Source organism: Parus major, chromosome 2, assembly GCF_001522545.3.
Source record: "Parus major isolate Abel chromosome 2, Parus_major1.1, whole genome shotgun sequence".
Lineage (NCBI taxonomy): Eukaryota > Metazoa > Chordata > Aves > Passeriformes > Paridae > Parus > Parus major.
Window position 1 is genome coordinate 75,227,954 of NC_031769.1, and position 21,153 is coordinate 75,249,106.

At 43.3% G+C, this 21,153-nt stretch overlaps 2 protein-coding genes across 8 annotated transcripts in view; one reads left to right on the plus strand and one right to left on the minus strand.

The window, feature by feature from the left end:
• CDH18 (cadherin 18) overlaps positions 1–21,153 on the plus strand; it is a 1,344,136-nt gene that overhangs the window by 684,281 nt on the left and 638,702 nt on the right. The window lies entirely within an intron of this gene.
• Positions 14,893–19,692, minus strand: FIGNL1 (fidgetin like 1). 2 transcript variants are annotated; one of them, XM_015653109.1, is made up of 2 exons: positions 19,644–19,692; positions 14,893–17,582 (listed from the first exon to the last, which is right to left on the minus strand). In XM_015653109.1, exon 2 carries the CDS (start codon positions 17,572–17,574, stop codon positions 15,505–15,507), a length of 2,070 nt encoding a protein of 689 aa, XP_015508595.1. In that variant the 5' UTR covers positions 17,575–17,582; positions 19,644–19,692; the 3' UTR covers positions 14,893–15,504. The 2 variants fall into 2 exon arrangements, with proteins under 2 accessions (XP_015508595.1, XP_015508584.1); XM_015653098.3 differs by lacking the exon at positions 19,644–19,692 and adding an exon at positions 19,219–19,562.

Consider the following 21,153-nt stretch of genomic DNA (forward strand, 5'->3'; position numbering starts at 1 on the left):
TATAAGAAGGAACTAACATCCTATTTTCTTTGTTCCCCATCATAGCTGGTTCTCAGTAAATGAAACAAACTACAGATTTCTGTTTCAGCTGGTGACTTTTCTCCTAAACAAATATGATCTTTTTAATAATAATAATAAACACAAAAATAGACCAAATGTAATATTCTCAGTGTTATAAAATCCTTGAACCAGAGACATCCAAAGATTTAATTGCAATTTGGTGTACCTAAAAATCTGTTCTGGGTTTCTTATCTATTACGTTTCAAAGACTTCCTTCAAGTCAAGACATTTATTTTTCTTCCTACTCCAACAGCTTGATTAAGTTACATCAGAAACTGTGGTAGGTGCCAAGATACAAACTTACACAGACAAAAACCTACAGCTACAAGGGGCATTTTCAGCCTCAAGAGCCCATACCGGCTTCCCAATCCATACACATCAAAACACCAAAACAGCATTAAACCATGCTCAACAAACAGTGTTTTTTAAATCAAGAAATACATTAAAAGACAAATGTTTTAGAGATACCAAAATGAGAACTCAGAGACAGACCTGGAGCACGTGGATCTGATAATGTAACAATTCCCTGGCTTTTTAATTGTATGTGTATGTGAGAGAGAGAGAGAGAGTCACTCAAAGTCTTACTTGGGGAAAAAGGAGTTGGAAATGGTCCTGACTTTTCCAATACACTGAAAATATTGCACTGCTTTTATCAGCTTGTGAGATGGTCAAAAATAAAGGAAAAGCTTTCACTGAAAGCTTCATGTTACAGCAGCAACACCGACAATTTGAAAACTGAAAATGTGGCAACTGGAAAATTGAAATACTTGATTTCTAAACAAACTGCTAATTCCTGTCTTGTGGGTCAGATCTCCAGGGCATCCTTCCCTTCTATAGGCCAGCCAGAATGTGTCCACCAGCACAAAGCACAGGAAGCTTCTTGTCTGGAAGAAAAATTGTACATGAGAAAAAATCTTGGTCAAAATGCATCATGAAAGAAAAATTCCTCAGACCTGGCCTGTGGAAGGCAACAGAAGTCTTAATCTTAACAGGACATCCATTGTTCCAGTTTCTAAATTTTGATGCTTCTTTATTTTGGCCACACAGACTTTGACTTTTCAGGGCTACTGAAGTCAGTGGCAGCAGCAGACATGCAGCATTTCTGAAATCCTGCTACAATGGCCAGTAGATGGGCATGCAGAAAACAGGAAGGACAAAAAATTTGCAAAGTTTCACTGAAAATGGGATAGATGGAAGTGAGAAATCCAAAGCCAGGCTTCAGACAGCAGGAGTTAATCACATTTAAACAAAAAAAGGCTGCACAAGCATGACTGAAACCTTGCTCTTGCCAAATGAACAGATCCCTGTTAACTGTAGTGAGATTTCTGCTGCGTTTATTTTTTATTTTTTTTTTTTCACAGAGAGAAAGGTCTTGCTGCTTTAAAGCCATCCCAGGACATGGAACAATTCCTGGTTTTATCTGTCCTGACCACATGTATGAAACATGTGAATGATAGAGGGTAGCTGCTGCTGTTCCTGCCACTGCTGGCAGCTGCAAATCACACAAACCAACGCCTTCCTGTCCCTTGGGAGAGAAGTGAAGGTTCTGGTTTATGAGCAGTTAGAGAAGAAAAAAAAGCAAAAAAAAAGTAGAAAAAAAATCAACACCTTGCAGCAGACAGTGAGCCAGGGGCTGGTGGGGGTGAGGAAGTTAATCAGCCCCAAGCAGGCTGTTCGGGATGAGGCCAAACAGATGGCTCGTCTCCGAAACGGCAAAACGGGAAGCAGATGTGGCCACTGCTTCTCCCCATGCATAACTGGGAACCAGCCAGTTGGTGAGGAACTTTGCATAACAAGGATAATTTGGTATCAAAACTGTCCCTAGAAGTGATCTGAATGGATCTGGCACAGTTGACAGTTTTCACTTCTTGTTTCCCACTCAAGGTTCAACCAGATTAAATCTTAAATGTGACCTGACTGCTTGCCTAGGGTTGCTCTCAGCTCTCTTCTAGGGAAATCTCTGGTGGGAGTCTTCAGGTCTCCACTGAAGCTTTCAGGGCTAAAACCCTGTTTTCTGTTCAGTCAGTTGACATTTTAGTGACCAATTTCAGCATGCTCTGATTTTTCAATCTGAAGTCCATGAACTTTCCAACAAGCAGCAGAACTGACCTTGAGCTCACCTCTTCTATTTCCATGTGCCAAAATCATAGAGCCTGGAAGCAGGAATGCCATGAGCCTGGACCAACATCCCCAGTAATGTCTTTACCAGTAGGAACAGAACCAGGGGCCCCAGAGGAGCCTGGCATCCCTTTCTGGGGAGAGATCATCTGCCTGGGGGAGCAGGGATAGGAGCCTCTGGCTGAAAAGCTTCACCAACATGTCAGAGCCTTTGCACCTGCCAGCCCTGCATGCACTTTACCAAAATACTTGGGAAAATAACCTGAGTATTGAGAGGACAGTTTAAAACATAAATGGGATGCGTACAAGTAAAAGAGGGGTTTTTCTTTTTCTCTTGCTTCCTATTTTGTTTCAAAGGAGATAGTAATGTCAATTTGACTACAGCTTTTTTTAATAATGTCCCTGTTCCATTGACAAGTATTAAAGAAACTACAGCCTTAATATGTCATATAAATCAGAAGAGAGATTATAAATCAGAAGAGAGCTCTTAACATTAAGGGTTGTTCAAAGCTGGATTCAAACTTTCACTGATAGTTGCAGTGTACAAAAATATACCTTTATCACCTTACAGAGATTCCTCAGTGTAGCCATGGGAGAGAATATAGATTTATTCTCCATTGTGTTGAAGAAAAAGAAGAGAGTATAAGTACTTGCCAAAAACATATTCATGGGCAGTAACCAAAGCCCTGTTACATGAATTTCACTTTTTTTTAGCACAGCACATAAGTGATTTACCTCCCCAAGTCCATCTCTGAAACATTCACTAACTCTTTATTTTGGTTTGCATCCAGTCACTAAGTTCCTGGCTAATAATATAGATAGTGTTTTATTTGCATAGTCTAGCAAATGCACATGGGAATTGTGCTGAGCCTACATGTACGTAGGGGATTTTTAGACTCATTAAGTATTAGTACAAATTAGAATGGTTACTTCTGCTTTGGAAACATCTGTCTCATCACCTCTCTGTAATCGAAGCTGAGACACCAACCAGTCTTACAAGGTAATTATATTATGATATTATGATAGTACCTGACAAGAGAATTTCTTCTGCAGGAACCAGGGTAAAGCTGAGTAAGTGAGAATTCTCAGGCTCCTGAGGAACATCCAGCACCAACAGACCCTGCAGCTGTTTCTACCTGAGTCACAACTCCATCATGTTTAACTGACCCTTAAACAAAGGTGGAATCCTGATCAGCAGAAATAGCAGAGGAAGAAAAGTTCAAGTGGTTTTAGGAAAAGAATGAAATGCATGTGTTAATAGAACAAGTCATCTTAAATTAAGCATTTTCAACAGAATTCCAAGGTCCAGGCCAGGAGAACGAGACTACAGGCATCTACCTGAGTTTCATTAACTACTTGATAGCTTAAACATTGGTCATTAAAGTTAGGAGCAAATGTGCCAGAAGTGATAGGCAGGCTAGAAGGAAATGAAGAGTGGTAGAAGATTGGGTGGAAAAATTAACATATCAAGTTAATCAGTGAAGAAATTACTCTCTACCATAAGGGTTATTACCACAGAATTAAGAAAAGCCAAACCCAGTGCATTTCAGGGGGAAAAAAAATTCCACTTTTCTTAATGGCTGCATGCCTACTATAGTGCCTGCAATACTATGGGAGAGTTGTCCTCTACTCCTGATTATCCTTAAACCTGAAATCAATTTCTGAACTAAAAACTATTATTCTACTTGGATCTTAGTGACAACTCCCTACCCCCCACCCCTGGCAAATCCAGGCAGCCAACAGGTGTTCCCAATATACATTCACACTTCCTTTTTGTCTTCAATACCTGACAAAACAGAGTGTGTGTGTGTGTGTGTGTGTGTGTGTATAGATATATATAAATAATTGTGTGGTGTAAGTCCTTTTCAACAATTCCTTTGATGCAGTCATTAATTTAAAAAAAAAAATAAAAATCTTTTCTTACTATCCCATTCTCCAGAGATACAGAGTTCTGGAGAATACCCATTCTTGTTTCCAATATAGCAAGTCTGTAGCTCTGTTGACTTTAAGATGAGTGTGTGTTTGTGTGTGTAAGATTACAAGTGGAAATTACCTTGAACCAAAAGGTGATATAATTTCTTCCTGTTACCTTGAAATTTATTCTGTAGTTTCCAAAAGTCAAGATATTTTTTCTGAAAGGTTGAAAACAGCAGCACTAGTGTGAAATAACTACATCCTTCCCTTTCCTAAAAGGGAAATTGAAGCACAAAATGTTCCCTGAATTCCTTATGCAAGCTCGTGCAATAGGTTTTTGACAAAATCAGGATTGGGAGCCAGGTCTTCTAATACTTCTTTATTCTCCAGCCACAGATTAGGCTTCCTCTTTGGAGGACAGTAAACTCATGAAACCCCACTTGCACCAACAGCTAAAAATTGAAAATGGAGACAGGACTAAGAAGTCAGGCTTTACATTACATTGAAGTATGTGTGTGTTTGTGCACATGTACTATTTGTGTAAATACCACATGTCTGTCTAATTCAAAATATTCAATAATTTTTATCTATTTAACCAAGAGCTGCCAGCTTTCCTTCCACTTCTTTGTTAATGAAAACATCTTAAGTTGCCTAAATTCACAGAATATTTGACCAAACATACCAAGACACATAATCTGTTCCATGATTAGTTGTTGAAGTTAGACCACTTTTGCCTTGCAAATGTCTTTAAATAATGCACAGATGAAAAAGGAAAACAATGCTGGGACAGTGGCAGGGTGTGACATTGGTGGCTGGGTTCTTTTTCCCCAGGACTGAGATTGATGAGAGAGGGACTGTTTTCTCATGTTTGGGTTTAGCTGTTTATTCTTATCTATATTAAGATACATATACAAAGTACAAGGAGTTATATACATTAAGATAGAAAGATGCAAAATAGAGAATGAAGAATCTGTCCAAGGTCTTTTATGTGTCCATTTGTCCAATAATAAAATGCCAGGTAAGTAACTTTTCTTAGTGACCCAGTAACCCAACAGCTCTGTGCTACACTGCAGATTCTTTCACCAATCACTCATTATTATCCAAAAACCCTTATAAAGAGAAGATGAAGAAGGACAAAGATGAAGAAGGAAGAAGAAGGAGAAAGGGACAATGCCCTAATTCCTCCATGTTGTCTCTTATTTTCTAATATATTTAAACCCTAAACTCTTTCTCACCCAATGACTTAAGAAAACTCTACCTACTTACACATTCCCATTCCCAGTTTTTCTACTTAGCTTTAAAAACTGTCTCCATGGTGTTAAGCTAAACTCAGTGCTCTTTTGGGTGTCAGAGCCAGGCACCACAGATAAGGGCCTATTTTCTGAGCTTCTGACCCCAACAGGACAGGGACTCTCTGTCTGCTGTACAGCCCTGTGGGCCTCTCTCAGTTTTTCTACAGATACATAATGTTCTGCTCAAATATCTCTTTTATGGTGACCAACTGATTTAATAAGTTGGGATGTTTTTGTAAGCCTTAAAAAACTCAACACAAAATTACCACATATGCTCTCCCGACAATGTCAGGGAAGAAACTAAAAAAAAAAAACAAAAAAAACCCCCAAAAATAACTACCAAAAAAAAAAAAATAAGAAAAACCCAGGGAAAAAAAAACAAAACAAAACAAAAAATCAGCCTATGAGGGCTTTAGTTAGAAGCTCATTTGCAACTGAAAAGATGAGGCTTGCCCAAACTTTGCACAAATAGGAACGTGCAAAATAGAAACTTCAGATAAACTGTGGAAAGAGGGTGGGATTTCCAGAAAATAGGGAAGGACTTGTTACACCCTCCTTGTCTAACTTTGCAGGATCACCACAGCTTCTCTGGAGAAACAGAATGTGCCGAGGGGGAAAGTGAAGAGCTTTCCTTTTGGTTCTGCTTCTCCTGTACAAACTGCTTGCCTAATTTCCTTTGCAATCAGGGAAATATTTGACCCAAACCCCATCATTTCCACATCTTACTCTGCTGTGTGCTTTTGCTACAAAGTTTCCTGCTACTTCCATAACTTTATGTCATGAATATTGTACCATGACCGTAGTTCTTCTCAAGCACAGAACTGCATTGGAGCTAAGCAAGTTAAAGCTTTCAGAGCAGGGGGAAGAGGGAGAGGCTGGAGCCGCTCAGTCCCACAGCATGCCCTGACAAGTTTGCTAGCATGGGGTTAGAAAGGCCTAGAAGAAACAAATGCCAGGAGGTTTGGTGGCAACAGAGAGGTAAAAATAAACTCAAACAAGATAAAAAAAACATTCGGGGGGGGGTGGGGGTGGGGGGTGTTAAAATACAAAAGATAATTCCTACAGGAAATTGCACTTCTTGCCTTCTTTAGACTAAGCCTGCCTCTGCACCAGGAAAACACTGTAAGGAATGAACCTAGGTGTAAGAAACTGGCTTCTGCAGTGAGCTTTCGAAAAAATTTTGCAGCAGTGAGCTTTCGAAAAAGTTTTGCAGCAGTGATAAGGAAAAAAAAATATAAATAACAGTAGAATCATCACATGCAGTCAGCACACTAAAAGTGAGCCTGAAAGAGCTACCCCAAAGATGGTTATTACAGAGAAGGAATTTTTGGTTTTTTTTATGGTAGTCTCATATCAGTTTCAATTTTAATTATGTATCAGAAGAAAGAAAAGAAATAGGGATGATCTGTGATAATCTCAGAAAACTACACAACAAATTTCTGGACCCCACAGAGTACCTTGGCCGGCTTTAGGCACAAAAATTAAATTCAGGATCCAAGAGTACACCTCTTCACCTTGTCTCACTCGGCAGGACAGCTGTGCTCCCTGGCACTACCTCAGAGGCCACCAGGAGACTCCTGCAGCCATCACCCTCAGCCAGACTTCAGCACGTTCAGACCCACGGGACAGAACAAGAGAGAGATGTTATCACTATTTCCTTTCCCTTCCCTCAGGCGATTGCTCTTTAAAGAAACACTCCCCTCGAAAAAGGGAATTGCAGCAGCATTGGGCTTTCCCCCGACCATCCATGCTGCCAGCCACACTGTGACGTTGCCTTTCCAAGGATTTGCTGAGCGGGGCTGTGTGGAAGACCAAATCTGTAGTCCAGAAATTTATTGGCTCAACAAAAGAGATGGCTGAAACAAGCTGCCTGACAAAAGAGCGTGCGCTTCCTGTTGCTGGCAGAAAGTGAGACTTCATGCTGTTCCCCCTTGCTTCCTTTAAAAACAGTGCCAGGAATTGATGTAAATTGGTTTCAGAGCATCTGACCCACAAAGCAGGGAAGTGAGAAATTGTAGGACTCAGGGAGGTAGAGCAATATTAGCCACCTATATCTGAATATATACAGGGTTTTAATATCCTTGATCAGTGATCGTGGATGGCATCAGCAATTTTCCCTTGAAACGTGGTCAAGGGGCTGAAGCCTTCAGCGGCTCCAGAGAATTATTTCTTCAGAGAAATCAGTCAAGTGGTTTCTTCAGCCACAGAAGTTCCACACCACCGGGCATGCTGCCCAGACAGCTCAGAACACTGGCAGAGGGATCACCTGAAAAGTTAACTCCTTACCCAGCACAAAGGAATCCTGTCAGAGGCATCAGGAGAGGGTCCTGCACTGCTGGGTACAGGTGGTGCTGCTGTTTGACCCTGTGGCAAGAGCACAATGGTTTTTACTTCTGAAACAATTCTGAGAACAGGAAATTATTTACTATCGATCAAAACTAAAATGAATTGAGACTTCTGAGTTAATTTGACTCAGTTACTGTTACCTGTTGTGTATCTACATGTCAGTGCATTTTCAGGATCTTCAGCCTGGGAGACTGCTTGTATCTGCTCATTTATTCTGTTATTAAAATTTCCAGCATCAAGGATCAGTTTAAATACAAATGCACTGTACCAGGATTTTCACCTCTTTTCCCAGCCCCGGTTGACCTAAGACATGAACTAAAATTAATGATTTAGAATCCTAGTCCTGTTAAATAGGAAGTTCTGTAAGTGTCAGCCTGGTTTTCACAGCTCTCTCCAAAAAACCTTAAAAATTGAAGTCCACCCAACAAAAAACCCCAATAAATACAATAATTAATAAAAGTCCAGTAACAAGTCATTGACACTGGATGATTTTAAGTGACAAAACAAGGAAATAATATTTACTACCCTTGGGCTTTCCTTAAGAAATTGGATGTTCTTTAGGAAAAGATCTCCATCTGGTGGCAGGCTACAGAAAAAGAGCAACTCAAACACTGCAGCTGTGTTCCTCTCCCTGGAAAAGACTGCTATTATACTGGAAATGCAGAAGAGTCCTGGGGACAACTAGTTGTCAATAAACTTCTTAGATTTATATAGGATAGACTGAGCATCTTTCAGGCTTCTCCTAAATGCAGGCAGAGCTAAAGTTTTTGAGCTCACCTGGCTTCCATATCCTGTTGCACAATTTCTGCTGCTGACAGCACTGTGTGAGACACTCCAGCCTGTGGAAGATGAGGAGCAGCAGTGCCACTGCCACCTGCACCTGAAGTCATATGTGTCCAGGATCCTGGGATTCACCCACAGACAATAACTATGTTCATTCTTCCCTCGTGATATAAGGCAGCATCGGTTTTCCACTGCCTTAGGGGCAATAAAGTCTCTTAGAACATGGATATGTTTTATGAGATTGTTCTATAGACAAAAGGTAACATTCCCTGACATTAATTCCCCCTACTCTGGGATGACTGAAGTTGTCAGTTACACTACCATGACTATCTGGTGAGTTGCAGTACCCCAACTCTTTTTAAAAGCACATGAAAAATAGTTTTCTTGAATGAAACCACAATGGAGCAGTCCCCAGCATGCTCAGCCTTGTCCCTTCTGAGACATTTACAGACAGAGCGTTAGTGTGTGTTTTCAGCAGATGACAGCAAAAGTTTCTGAAAATTTGATCTTCTGTTTCTTTGATGCAAAACTTCTGGTTTTGGAATGACTTCTGATATCACAATGTTTTAATTATCACATTTATTTTTTTTTCAGTCAGCTCTCAGATTCACTGTCACATGACAGTAAGGCACCACATTAAGTAGCATGAAACCTTTTAAATTTAGCATTAAAATCACTGAAAAAAAAAATCACAAGGCATATTCAGAAAATAATGAACTGATCACAGAATTGTCACTACAAGTTTCTTCTTTCTCTCCAATTGTAATTATGCCAGCCCAAAGGTTCTGTGACCTTCTTGAAAGTGGAGTTTTCTTTTTCTGTTTTGTGCCATCACCACAAAATGAATGTTTTATATAACATTAACCCATCAACAGGTATTGAAAAATAGATTATCAATGACAAAACAGTCTGAAAGTATATGTTAATTTTTGTCTTCACATGTAATCAATCTCCCCACCCACAGTACTTTGCCATTTTCTGTTGATTCTGCTTGAGTTTTCTCTCTTTTTTTATTAAGAGGAGGTGGCACCAGAATAGCTTGCAGACACCAGCTTCCAAAGTTCATGCCCTCTCTGGAAAACAATTCTCCATCACTTAAGAAAAATCAGGAGCTTCTATAATGCTATGTAAATGGCTATGTCCTTCACTACACCACTACACTATATGCATTCTGTTGTGCAAATAATTGGTGTGCAAAAAATACATCAGGTGAATTCAAGCTCCCTATGTCAATACTTACTCCTTTTTTCTTTCCATACTTGGTAAAAAAAAAAATCAACAGGTCAAATAAATTCTCCTTCTTCAGAATATTGAATTAAGTATTGTGTTCATGAGCCATTTCATAACAACTCTTGTAAGAAATCTTACTGGTTACATCAGACCAGCAAGAAGAAGCAGTCACTAGTTGCAAGTGTCACAAAATAAAATTACTCATTTGGGAAAAGCGAAAATAGGCTGTAGGTCTTCAGCAACACTGAACCCATAGTACAGAACTCAGAACCTGTAAGAATTGGGTAGGAACTTTCACAAGCCACTGCTCAGAATTTTGTGATCTACTTCTGAAAAGAAAAAAACCAGCTTTTTTTTTTTTTTATTCCCCTGTGAACACACAATTGTTCCAACCAGGGTTTCTTCAGAGCAATGCATTAGTGGACTGGCCATCATTTAATTCTTGGTGCTCAGGTGTTTCCATTTTACAAAGCCCAGAGAGAATTTCAGATTGCAGTGTGCCAGCTTCAAAACCAGGCAAACTAATGGAATTTTCTGTCTGCACAGTTTAAGGAAAGCCTGAGCTCCTGGCAGCTTTTCTCATCTGGCTTTGGTGGAAAGCCAGAACAGCCTGGCTGTTTGATCCATAGCCAAAGGAGGATGTGCCGAGATCAGAGGCACAGACAGAACACAAGGTGCCACCCTACCCCTGACCACTACAAACCAACCGAACTCAAACAGAGGGACCTCTTGGACCTAGGGTGTTGTTTGGAGATCTGAGAGACTACTTCAGCTGCACCCATGAGTGGTTGTGATACTACACCCAAATCCAGAGCAGCCTTGTTGCCGTTTGAGCTTGGACAGCTGAAGGTTCCCATTTTCTGTTCCCCCCCTTCCCTGCCCAGCTAAAATCTCCAGTTGTGCCTGGGTGAAGAAAGGGCAGTTGTTTCCCTTTTCCTCAGTGACCTACAATGAGGGAGCACTGCATCATCTCTCCCCTAGCCAGAAATCAGATGTGGTATCTTTACAGCATCCCTGCAGTTTTCATCCACTTTCCTTGACCCTCAGCTTCTGGAAGAGAACAATATTGCCTTTTGCTTACTGCTCCATCTTTGCCAGAAGAAAACAACTTAATATTCCTTTAGAACAGGTTATGTGCCTTGTTAATATGGGGATATGGACACAGGACACACCTATTCTGAGTTTTTCTTGTGATATTTTCTGAAGATAGAAATTATTAAATTGTTTTAACACCTCTGCCTAGTTAGTTGTAAAGCCATAATCAAAGTGCATTAAGAGCCAAACAATAAGGCATGCCAGAGATTTCTTGGATCTTTCCTGCAGCAGTGACACTGGATTCATTGGTGACTATTAGTGATGGAAAAGGGAGGCTCCTCTGTGTAACTTTGCTGTTGAAACCAACCTGGGCAAAATGGGAAAACACAGCAACTTCAGAATAACTTTGCTGAAAATGAACAATACACTGAAAAGTTCATTTACCACTCTGCACCCATGATCAGTCCTACTCTGCTCCAGTTTCATCCCTTATCACTGATGAGCCGCTGTCATTTGGGGTATCAGCACTGAAGAGAGATGAGCACATGGAAGTGATCAGAAGTCTGACCAACAGGAAATTATTAAAAGGAGTGGAAGAGTGGTATTTACTTAGTACAGGCAGTATTGTACTGCCAAATGAGGACATAACTGTCTCAGGTACCTACTACGAAGGGGATGATTAAACCTTTCCCCATGTCTGTGGTGTGAGCAATACAAACAGGGTAAGGCACAGAACACTTGCATTGCAGCAACAGAGATGAGACATTAGGGAAGAATTTTACTCACCTTTAGTCTTGCTAAAGAAGAATCCAGACAAGAAAGCCACTTTATCAATGGCTAACACTAAACATTTACCACTCTGTGTTTGCATCACAGCATCTACTGAATACATCAAGTCCTGAGTGTGGTCATATCACTGGTATGGGAATGTAGCCCAAAAAGAGACCAACGTTTTTACAAGTACTGAATGTTTTTAAAGATTAAACCAGGCAAAACATGTACTAGGAAACAAAAAAAAATAACTTACCTTACACAAAGTGGGAATTTGAGGATTTCTTATAGTCCTTCCCAGACCCATAACTCAGTGATAATGCTATTTTGGCTTCACAGCTATGACCCAAGCTTACATGAAGCTTCTCGCCTAATGGGACAATAAAAAAGTACTAGAGACCTATTAGTACTACAGCTGCTTATATCTACAGCATCTTACATAAATGCTTTTCTACAGGTAAGAAATAGAATGGTAGCAAAATATTAAAAAGCAAGGTTAAGAAATGTGGACTTTGGGAATATTGTGTCTGTATCTTTGCTAAGCTCTGCTTTTACATGAATTGTTCTATGCTGGGTGCAGGTGTCAAGGTGTCAGCAAGGGAGGTTGACAGGGATGGCCTCCCTGGGGCAGGGCACAGCTGGTTCCAGCAGACCCATGGAGCAGATGCCTGCACTGCAGCCTAGGGGACAGCCCACACTGATTTGTTTGGTGGGCTGTTTTCCCATAGCACATTGGCTTGAGACCAGTTCCATAATTTCTGTTCAAAGAAAAGTCCTTATACCAAAAGGACAATCTTAGTGATGGTCTTAAGAGGCCAGTCTGCTGATGAGGCCAGTTTCCATCCACTCACCATTAGTAGGTGATGATAATTTCTGCCTCATCAGCTTTTTCCCCTACATGTGTTTGCAGAGTTTTCTGTAAATGAAAATCCCCCTGGGGACTTCATACAGCTCTCAGACAGCTTAGCTAACTCAAATCCAAGATGCACTGAAAGTCTGAACTGTCTTATTTATTAACAAGACTTGACTTTTTCAGGACTGCAATTATTTACCTTTAAAAGAAACTCAGAGATTGTGCACCCAACGTTGCTGAACCACAAAACCTGAGTCCTGCATTTCTTCTTCCAAAGATCAGCCAGACAAAAAGAATAAATAATGAAGTACATAGGTTTCTGCATACACTAAACAGATCCATTAAAGTGGATTTATCTGCACCATTTCCCTTAAATTACAATTATGCCCTATTTCTGTGCAATTTTCTGTATTTTGTGAAATTATGTTCCTGGCAGTCGAATCACTTTGTGGTGGCACTGTTACAGAAGGTTATGAAACTCATCTTGGGCTGACACTGCAAGTCCTGCTGGCTCTGAGCTCTGCAGCAAAGCCCAAGGAATGCTACATGGCTGAGAGATGATTGTGTCACCTGCATCATTACTAAAACACAATAAATTTTACCTAATGTTCGCTTTCATTATTTCTATGTCATTCCTTAAAAAAAAAAAAAAACAAAAAACCACCCAAACAAAAAAAGGCATGTTCATGCAATTCTTGTAATGAATAACCTAAAAAGTAGGAGGAAGAACAGCCTTGTCTGCTTCTACCTTTTATCTCTTTGCAGAAGACAACTACAGAGGCACGGAACTTTTGTCCGAGTCCTTGTCATCTCAGGAGGAGCTTTATTCTATCTCACCATGTGGATTCTCAATGGTCCCTCCTTGTAGAGCACTTCCATTAAAATGTGAAAATTCAGCTACAGAGATGACCACAAAATGCTCACATAGCACACCAGAGTAATTCCCAGCATAAATAAGGCAATTATTTAATAATGTATAAGACATTTATTAAGCCTTGAGCAACTCTTAATTTGACTTAACAATTAAAATTCTCTGGTGTTTCATTCACTTGCCAGAAAAATGCATTTAAAGAAATGTTTGGAAAGAACAAAAATCTCATATATATAACTAATATAAATACCTATTATGTGTTGATAGCTCTCCAAAACTGAACTTGTAAGAACAGACTTAATCTCATAATCTTTACCCAAGTGGTACAAAAGTCAATTGGTTTGGACTACAGCACATATTTATTCTTAAAAAAGAATCTAATTATTCTACTTTCACTATTTCAAAAATGAAGATAAATTCCCACACCTGAATTTTTACATCTCTGCAAAACAATTTCTAATATATATTGGACTTGACTAAAAACACGAGCTATGAATAAAATGTAATCATCTGCTTAAATCAGGATGAGCTCTACAAAATTCTAAGCCTTCCAAATTATTCTGAATGCAAGGCTCTCTATAGTCTCCCGGGCCCTGTAGTTTCCAAATGTCTTTAAAAAATGCTAGTTAAACAGCATTCATCCAGTTTCAGAGAAATCTGAGGCAAAGCAGCTTTTAAGCTCTACATTTTCCCCAACAGGAGAAAATGTTCTTTAGAGAAGCTGAAAACAAAGCACAGACAGCAGAGCAGCCAGCTCTGCCACACTGACAAAGGAATCCAAAGGAAAGATTTCCATTTATTTTCCTTTCAGGGTCAGCTGTGCTCAGCCAGTGAGCAAGGACAGATTATGTGAATAAAAAGCTTTGCATTCTTTCATGCCTTAGGTATGAATGCCAAATACAAGATAGCCAGGAATTTTACCACTGATGCATGAGGACTTTTTAAGGAGCAGCAGAACCCAGGAGGTGCTGGGACATGGGATTTCTCCTTCTTGATCACTAGAACCCAGCAATCTTGGAGTAAGGCATCTTCCATCTTAATTTGATGGATGTAGCTGCTGCTGTTTCTGCTTGGGAGTCCAGCCAGGAGCAAGGCTGAGCTAATCCAAACCAGTGGTTGCAAAACCACACACACACACACACACACAGACAAGGAGCAGTGTCTTTCCTAGCACACACACACACAAATGTACTCCCATAAACCCACACACAGCCCCACCCTGTCCCTCAGCTCCAGCCTCACAGCACCCAAGATCACCAGTGCATAACACAACCCCCACACTCTCCAGTTTCATAAGGACACTTCATTCATGGAGCCTCCAGACACTGCCACTGGATTTAAGTTTACCAAATACCAAGGCCCAGACCCTGAACCCCCTTATCCTGCCACTGCAGGGATCTTTCAAAATCCTGTTTTTCCTCCTTGCCAGCTTTAGTTTGGCAGTGAGTTTTGGATCCCTACAGCACCTGACTGCCCACAACTTGCTACCCCACGTCTGGGCCCAAATCCTAAAGCCCCTGTGACCCATGGCCTGTTTTCTACCTGCCACTGTCCAAACATCCCAATAAAACACACCCACATGTGTTGATGTAGCACAGAAAGCAAGGTCAAGCAGAAAATCATCAGAAAATAATTTTAATGAAAAGCTGAGATTGACTGCAGTGATGAGTCAAAAGGCTGTCAGACAAGAGCAGTACCCAAGAGGCCTTCCACTTTTGTCCCCCCTTCCATTTTTCCGTACAGGTCCACATCCACCTCTGCCCTCGTCTCCTCCCAAACAGGGCACCTCTAATTATTCTTCCTCATCCATCCCAGTTTTGCCATACCCTTACCCAAAATCAGTATTTTGGCTACTACTTGAATCCCTTACTGATACAGCACAGTGGACCTTGCAAGATTTCCCCAATATTCTTTGCAATTATTTCTGAGGTTTGATATCCTTCCCCTTAAACATCAGTGAAATTTGTCCATCTCTCAGCAATCTGTAAATTCTGTCAGCCTCTCAATGCCACTGCTGTTCAGCAATTTCTTGTATCAAGACCAGCAGTTTCTCATGGTCTTTTCAGCTGGCAAAGCCTCAGCAAGAGCCTGGACCTCTGCCTGCATAACATAAGGAGGTTTAATTCCAGGACAGAAACAAAACAAAGCGCAGATGCACTAAATTGCCACAGGTTTAATACATAGCAATGCTGAAGTCCTAAGTGATTCCTGTGAAAGAGCTGTGATGCAGCTCATCTGCCACAGCCAAATGTCTGATTCCAGGTTTCATAGAGTTCTAGGTCCTTTGGGGACACACTGGGCCGCACCGTTTTCAGGGCACTCTCGAAGTCCAGGAAAGAAATGGGCCGTACCTGGTCCGGTGTGATGGTTGCAATGTCCATGGACTGCAGACTGCGGATAGGGCCCAGAGAAGCTTCCCGACAGAGCTGTGTCATGTCTGCCCCAGAAAACCCATTGGATTTCTGGACTATGAGTTTGATTTCCTCTTCATTCAGAGAGCAGTGCTCCTTTGCCATCAGCCGGGTGACAATCTGCTTCCTAGCAGAGGCTTCTGGGAGAGGAATGTACAGTCTCTTCACCAGTCTCCGTCGGGCAGCTTCATCAATTTCCTGGGGTCGATTTGTTGCTCCAACCACTAGAATACGATCTTCAGAGGAGGTTGTTGCCCCATCTAACTGCACCAGAAATTCAGTTTTTATTCTCCTGGACGACTCATGCTCCCCCTCTCCACGCTGGGACAACAGGGAATCGATCTCATCGATGAAAATCACTGCGGGCTGCTGACACCGTGCCACAGTGAACAGTGCACGGACCATCTTCTCCCCCTCACCCACCCATTTGGAAGTCAGAGAGGAAGCACTGATGCTAAAAAAAGTTGCTCCAGACTGGCACGCGATGCACTTGCCTATGAGGGTCTTGCCAGTCCCAGGGGGGCCAAAGAGAAGAATTCCTTTCGGGGGACCACGCAAGCCGGTGAAGATGTCTGGTCTCAGCATGGGCCACACCACTATTTCTTTTATAGTAGCTTTTGCAAACTCAACTCCAGCAATGTCGTCCCAGCTGACCGGAGGCCCGTGGTCCATGATCTCATGCATGATGAGTTCAACCATTTTTGGTTCTATATTTTTCAGCCGTTCATCCACAGGCAGCAAAAGGTCTGTTGATTCCTCTACATGAGGTTTACACTGTGCTCCTCCATTTTCACTTCCATCTTGTTTCGGAACTGGAGGCACAAACTTGCCAAATGGACCCCGAGACCTGCCTGCACCCAGGGATTTTTTTACACCTCCATATGACAAGACCGGTCCACGCTGGTTTTGAAATTTCTTTTGCTGATCCATCCACAGCTGTTCCTTTGCAGTTTTAAACCCAGGAGCACTGCTCTCTTCATTTCTGTTTCTTTGCCCTGAAAAACCATTAGTTCCTGTAGAAATGGAAGCCTGACATGGAGCAAGGCTAGGAATAGCTGTGCTGCCTTCATCAGCCAGACCATAGAATGCTTTCCTTTTCCCAGAATTTGCAGACCAGGCAGGTACAGCTGACTGGTTGAAAAGAGACAAATTTTGTCCATCACAACAGTTACCTGACATTTTCAGAGAATTGCTATTAGTGACTTCCTTACTTCCAAAGAGTGGAGTTGCCTGGAAGCCTGGATGAACCTCTTTGCCTAAGGAGGCTGAAGTGCCAGGAAGTGTGTCTGAAATTCTGGTCACAGGAGGCACACTGCTTTGAAGGGACTTGGAAGATGAAGGATGCCCAAGAAGATCTGGTCCCTGACTTGCACATTTTGCTGAGCCAGCACTGAGCTCAGTCTCCCCAGTACTGCCGAAGACACTGAGTTTGGGAAGAGCTGGAGCAGCAGAGGCACTGACCCCTTTATCAGCTCGTACATGGGCATCTGTTGGTGCCATCTGAGAGCCCTGGAAAATTTTGCCAGCCTGCATTCTGTCTTGCACACACTTTAATTCAAACACATTATCTGTTGTCAAGGCAGATTGCCACTTGTCACTGTCACTTTGCTGACATTTTGCCAAAGTCAAAATGTTTTCCGCATAGTTATTCAAGCCCGTCTCTGCGTTGCCAGAGTCAATAATTGCAGAGTATTTCTCTGCATACTTCTTAAACAGGTTGGCAGCACAGACCTGGGAGATCTCGGAGTTTGCCCATGCATACTGAATACGCAGGATCTTGGCACGGTATCCGTCTGCCTTCTGCCCGGGTGTGCAGGTGCCAGAGGTGACAGCAAAGTAACTTCCCTGCCAATCACTCAGGTGCACTGCGCTGAGGGTGGGGGCCTCCATCACTGACACTGGAACAGACAGAAAATACCTGCAGTTACAAAATGCCATTTCACACCATTTGCACCAGCTGCTTCCCCCTTTCCTAAATACTTACACAGGAAAACCTACTTTCTTTTAACTGAGAGAAACAGATAAAGAGGTTTTGCAACCTCACTCTTTTCAAAAAGCGACCAGCTTTGTGGTGCAAAGGTATTTAGACTGAGGTTCTTTTTTCTTCCTTGTCCAAAAAGAAAAAAGTGAGGGGGAAAAAGAAGACAAAGTTTGTTTCTAACCAGAGGTCTCCTGGGGAGGTAAGTAGGCTGCAAATAAAGGTAACAGATGGCCAAGGAAAAACTGGACTTGTTAAATGAAATCACCAGTGCTTTCTTTCTTATTTGACAGAATATGGCACAGTGCGGCAGAGGACAGAGGATACGCCACTGTCAGAATGATTTCTTTTATTACAGTGATGGTAATAAAAATTAAACAATTAAGCTAGCAAGTAAAATTGTGTGCAGTGTCTCCTAGAGGAGATAAAAATGGAATGAATAATCCTGAATGTAGCAAGGTTTCAGATTAAGAAAATATTAAGATTACTACTAAATGTTCAAAACTATTTCTTCCATTTAGAAGGCACTAAAATGTCCCCATTTTACACTTAAGAGAAACAAAGCTTGTGTGTTTTTAAAGCAATGCTAGTTTCTCAGTTTCAGAAAGCAGAATTTAAACTCCTTTAGTGTTGGGGTTTTTTTAAGAAATAACAACGATGACATTTGGCTCAGGAGGAGTATTTCATTTGATTTGAAATTATTTACTCACACTCACAATATATTTTCTTTCTCTGAAAAGTATCACATGCATATATTCCGCACACTTTCCAACAGAGTATGAGTCAATTTGCAATCCTCTGGATCAGCTACAGACTGCATAGGAGTGCAGATGAAGGTACAGGTGCAATGTTCATGCAAGGCTGGGGAGACAGAACTTAAGGAATCCAGACTATGTGGGGGTGTCCTCTCTAATTATTTGCAAAAAGTCTGGCATACTTCCATAATTCAGAACCTAAAATCTCAAGATCGCCACCACTTTCTTAGGGATTCAGTGGTCACCACCATAGCACTGAGGGAAGGTCATAACAAGTGAACAGTGGTAACCAGTTTGAAATTTCAGTTTGATTATCCACAGAATCACAGAATGGGAAAGAGAACCACAAGGTTGTGGTTGGAAGAGACCACAAGGGGTCATCTGGTCCAACCTCCCTACTCAAGCAGGCTCATCCCAGCATACATGGCACAAGGATTGTGTCCAGACAGTTCTTGAATATCTCTAGTGGGGGAGACTCTACAGCTTCTCTGGGGAACCTGTTCCAGTGCGGTCACTCCCACAGGAAAGGAATTCTTCCTCATATCCAGGTGGAACTTCCTATGCCTCAGTTTCTACCCATTGCCTCTTGTCCTATTGTTCGGCACCAACCAGAACAGCCTGGATCCATCCTCTCGACAAGCACCCTTTAGTTTTTTATATACATTTTAACCATCGTCTAGCATCATTCTCTCCCTTTAGTCTAAGCCATACGAATTGTCCCCATAACCTTACAACTTCTCTCCAAGAGAGCCACATGCACACACGTTCAGCCAGAACAGTTCGCAGATGAGGACAGCGTACTTCGTGCCCATGCCTGAAGCTGGAGGTGTATCCAAGCACTTGCCACCAATGGATCTGGCACTCGGCTGCGTGCTCGCCTCAGCGCGGAGCGGGCGGGAGCTGCTGCTGGTTCCACTGCCTCCACACACGAGCACGCTCAGCACGGGCCGAGGGAAACACCACCAAGTAAGCCAAGTAAGCGAGCACACCCGCTCTTTCACTGCCCTCAGGCCAGGAATCCAGCCGGGAAGCTGCCCGAGCACGGCTGAGCCCTCGCCGCCCCTACCCAGCCGGCAGCCACGGCCCCTCAGTTTAAGAGCCCGGGGGAAGGCGGGTCCCCACTCACGGCACCTGGAAGCGGAGGCCACAGCCCCGAGAGGGTCCCGCAGTTCCCTCCCTTCCCTTCTCCCTTACTCCCCCCAGTCCCGGCCGTGCCCCGCACCCACCAGCCGCCGCCGCCGCCGCCTCAGCGAAACGCGCGCGCCCACTCTGCGCCCGGCCCCGCCCGCCAATCGGATAACAGGGCTTCGGGAGACGCAGCCAATCAGAGGCCGGGAGGGCGGGCCGAGTGGGAGAGGGGCGGGTTCGCTGAGCCTACGTCACCTGCAGCGCTGGGAGGGACGGCGGGCGGCAGGGCGGGCGCTCCCTATTGGCTGCCCCGGAGGCGCGTGCCGTCCAATGGGCGCGGGGTCCGTGCCTCGGGAGGCGTGGCCGAGCGCAGCGCGTGGGGTGGCGCGCGCCTGCCTTGTGGGCACCGGCGGGTTCCGGGGGCGTCCTCTCCGCGTGTTCCTTTCCGGATCCTTTCCGGATCCCTCGCGTGCAGGGTTCCTCCCGCGGATCCTCCGGCTCCGTCCCGTGTTTCCCCGTCCTTCCCGGCTCCCTCCCGGGTCTCCCGCCGAAACCCCGCCTGCGGCCCCGGGAGCTCCCCTAGTGTCACCGCTCCCGCGCCTTGCCAGTCCTGCTCACACACTTCGGAAAAACCTTTCTGATCAGGGCTTGGTTCCGCAGCTGAAGGTCAGAGCAGCCGAAAAGGGAGAGGCTGGAGAATGTAACAGGATCTGTCACGGTTATTGCCTGTTCAGGCCATTTTCGGTAGCAGAAGGAAATGGAAATGTGGAGATGTGCAATTTCTGCGAGGCAGAGGAGGTCTTTACCTTCAGTTCGATAACTGAAGGAGTAGAATTGCTGTGGCTCTTCCTATGACAAACTCGACTTCGGCTGCCCAAAACGGCAGGGCGGCCACTCCCCATCAGCATTCCCCAGCTGCCTACTGTTTGTTCCTCTCCTGGTGGTCAGAAAGCGCTCTGGATGTCTTTTACTCAGCTCACAGGCAGCCAGGCCAGTGGTGTCCCGGGCCCCTTGGGTGACCTTGGCAACAGCCCTATGTGCAGGACAGGCTCCACAGGAGGTATGGCTCCATGAATGATGGCCCAAGCGCAAAGCCCTAACCCTGGTGGTGATTTCGCAGCCAGTGATGGGTACCTGACCCTTAGGCACACAAGCACTTGACCTCCACGGCCACCTGTTTCATCTCTACCCCTGTGGCACCAGCTGTGGGGCCACAGTGGCCACCATGTCAGTGTCAGAAGGGAATGCTGTCTAACTCCTGGAAACAACAGCTGCTGCAGAGGCCTTTTTGTGTTAACAGCTCTGACAAGAACAGTATGAATGACTTTTTTTACAGGGCAAAAGATGGTGGTCCATGTGGAAATATCCCATGAACTGAATGGTGGTAGAGTCTCCATCTGAATCACACCAGCCCATGTTCAAATTAGCACACCAATCTAGATACAAATTAGCACTCTAAACTGCAGTTCCATCTATGGTAAGAGATGCTTCTGTGTGGGTGAGCATTTCATTTCTGTGAGGAACTTTTCCTGCAGGTATTGAGAAGTTTTTGTTATACATCAGTCTTGTTATGCCATTAGTGCAGACAGCACATTGAACTGGTATACA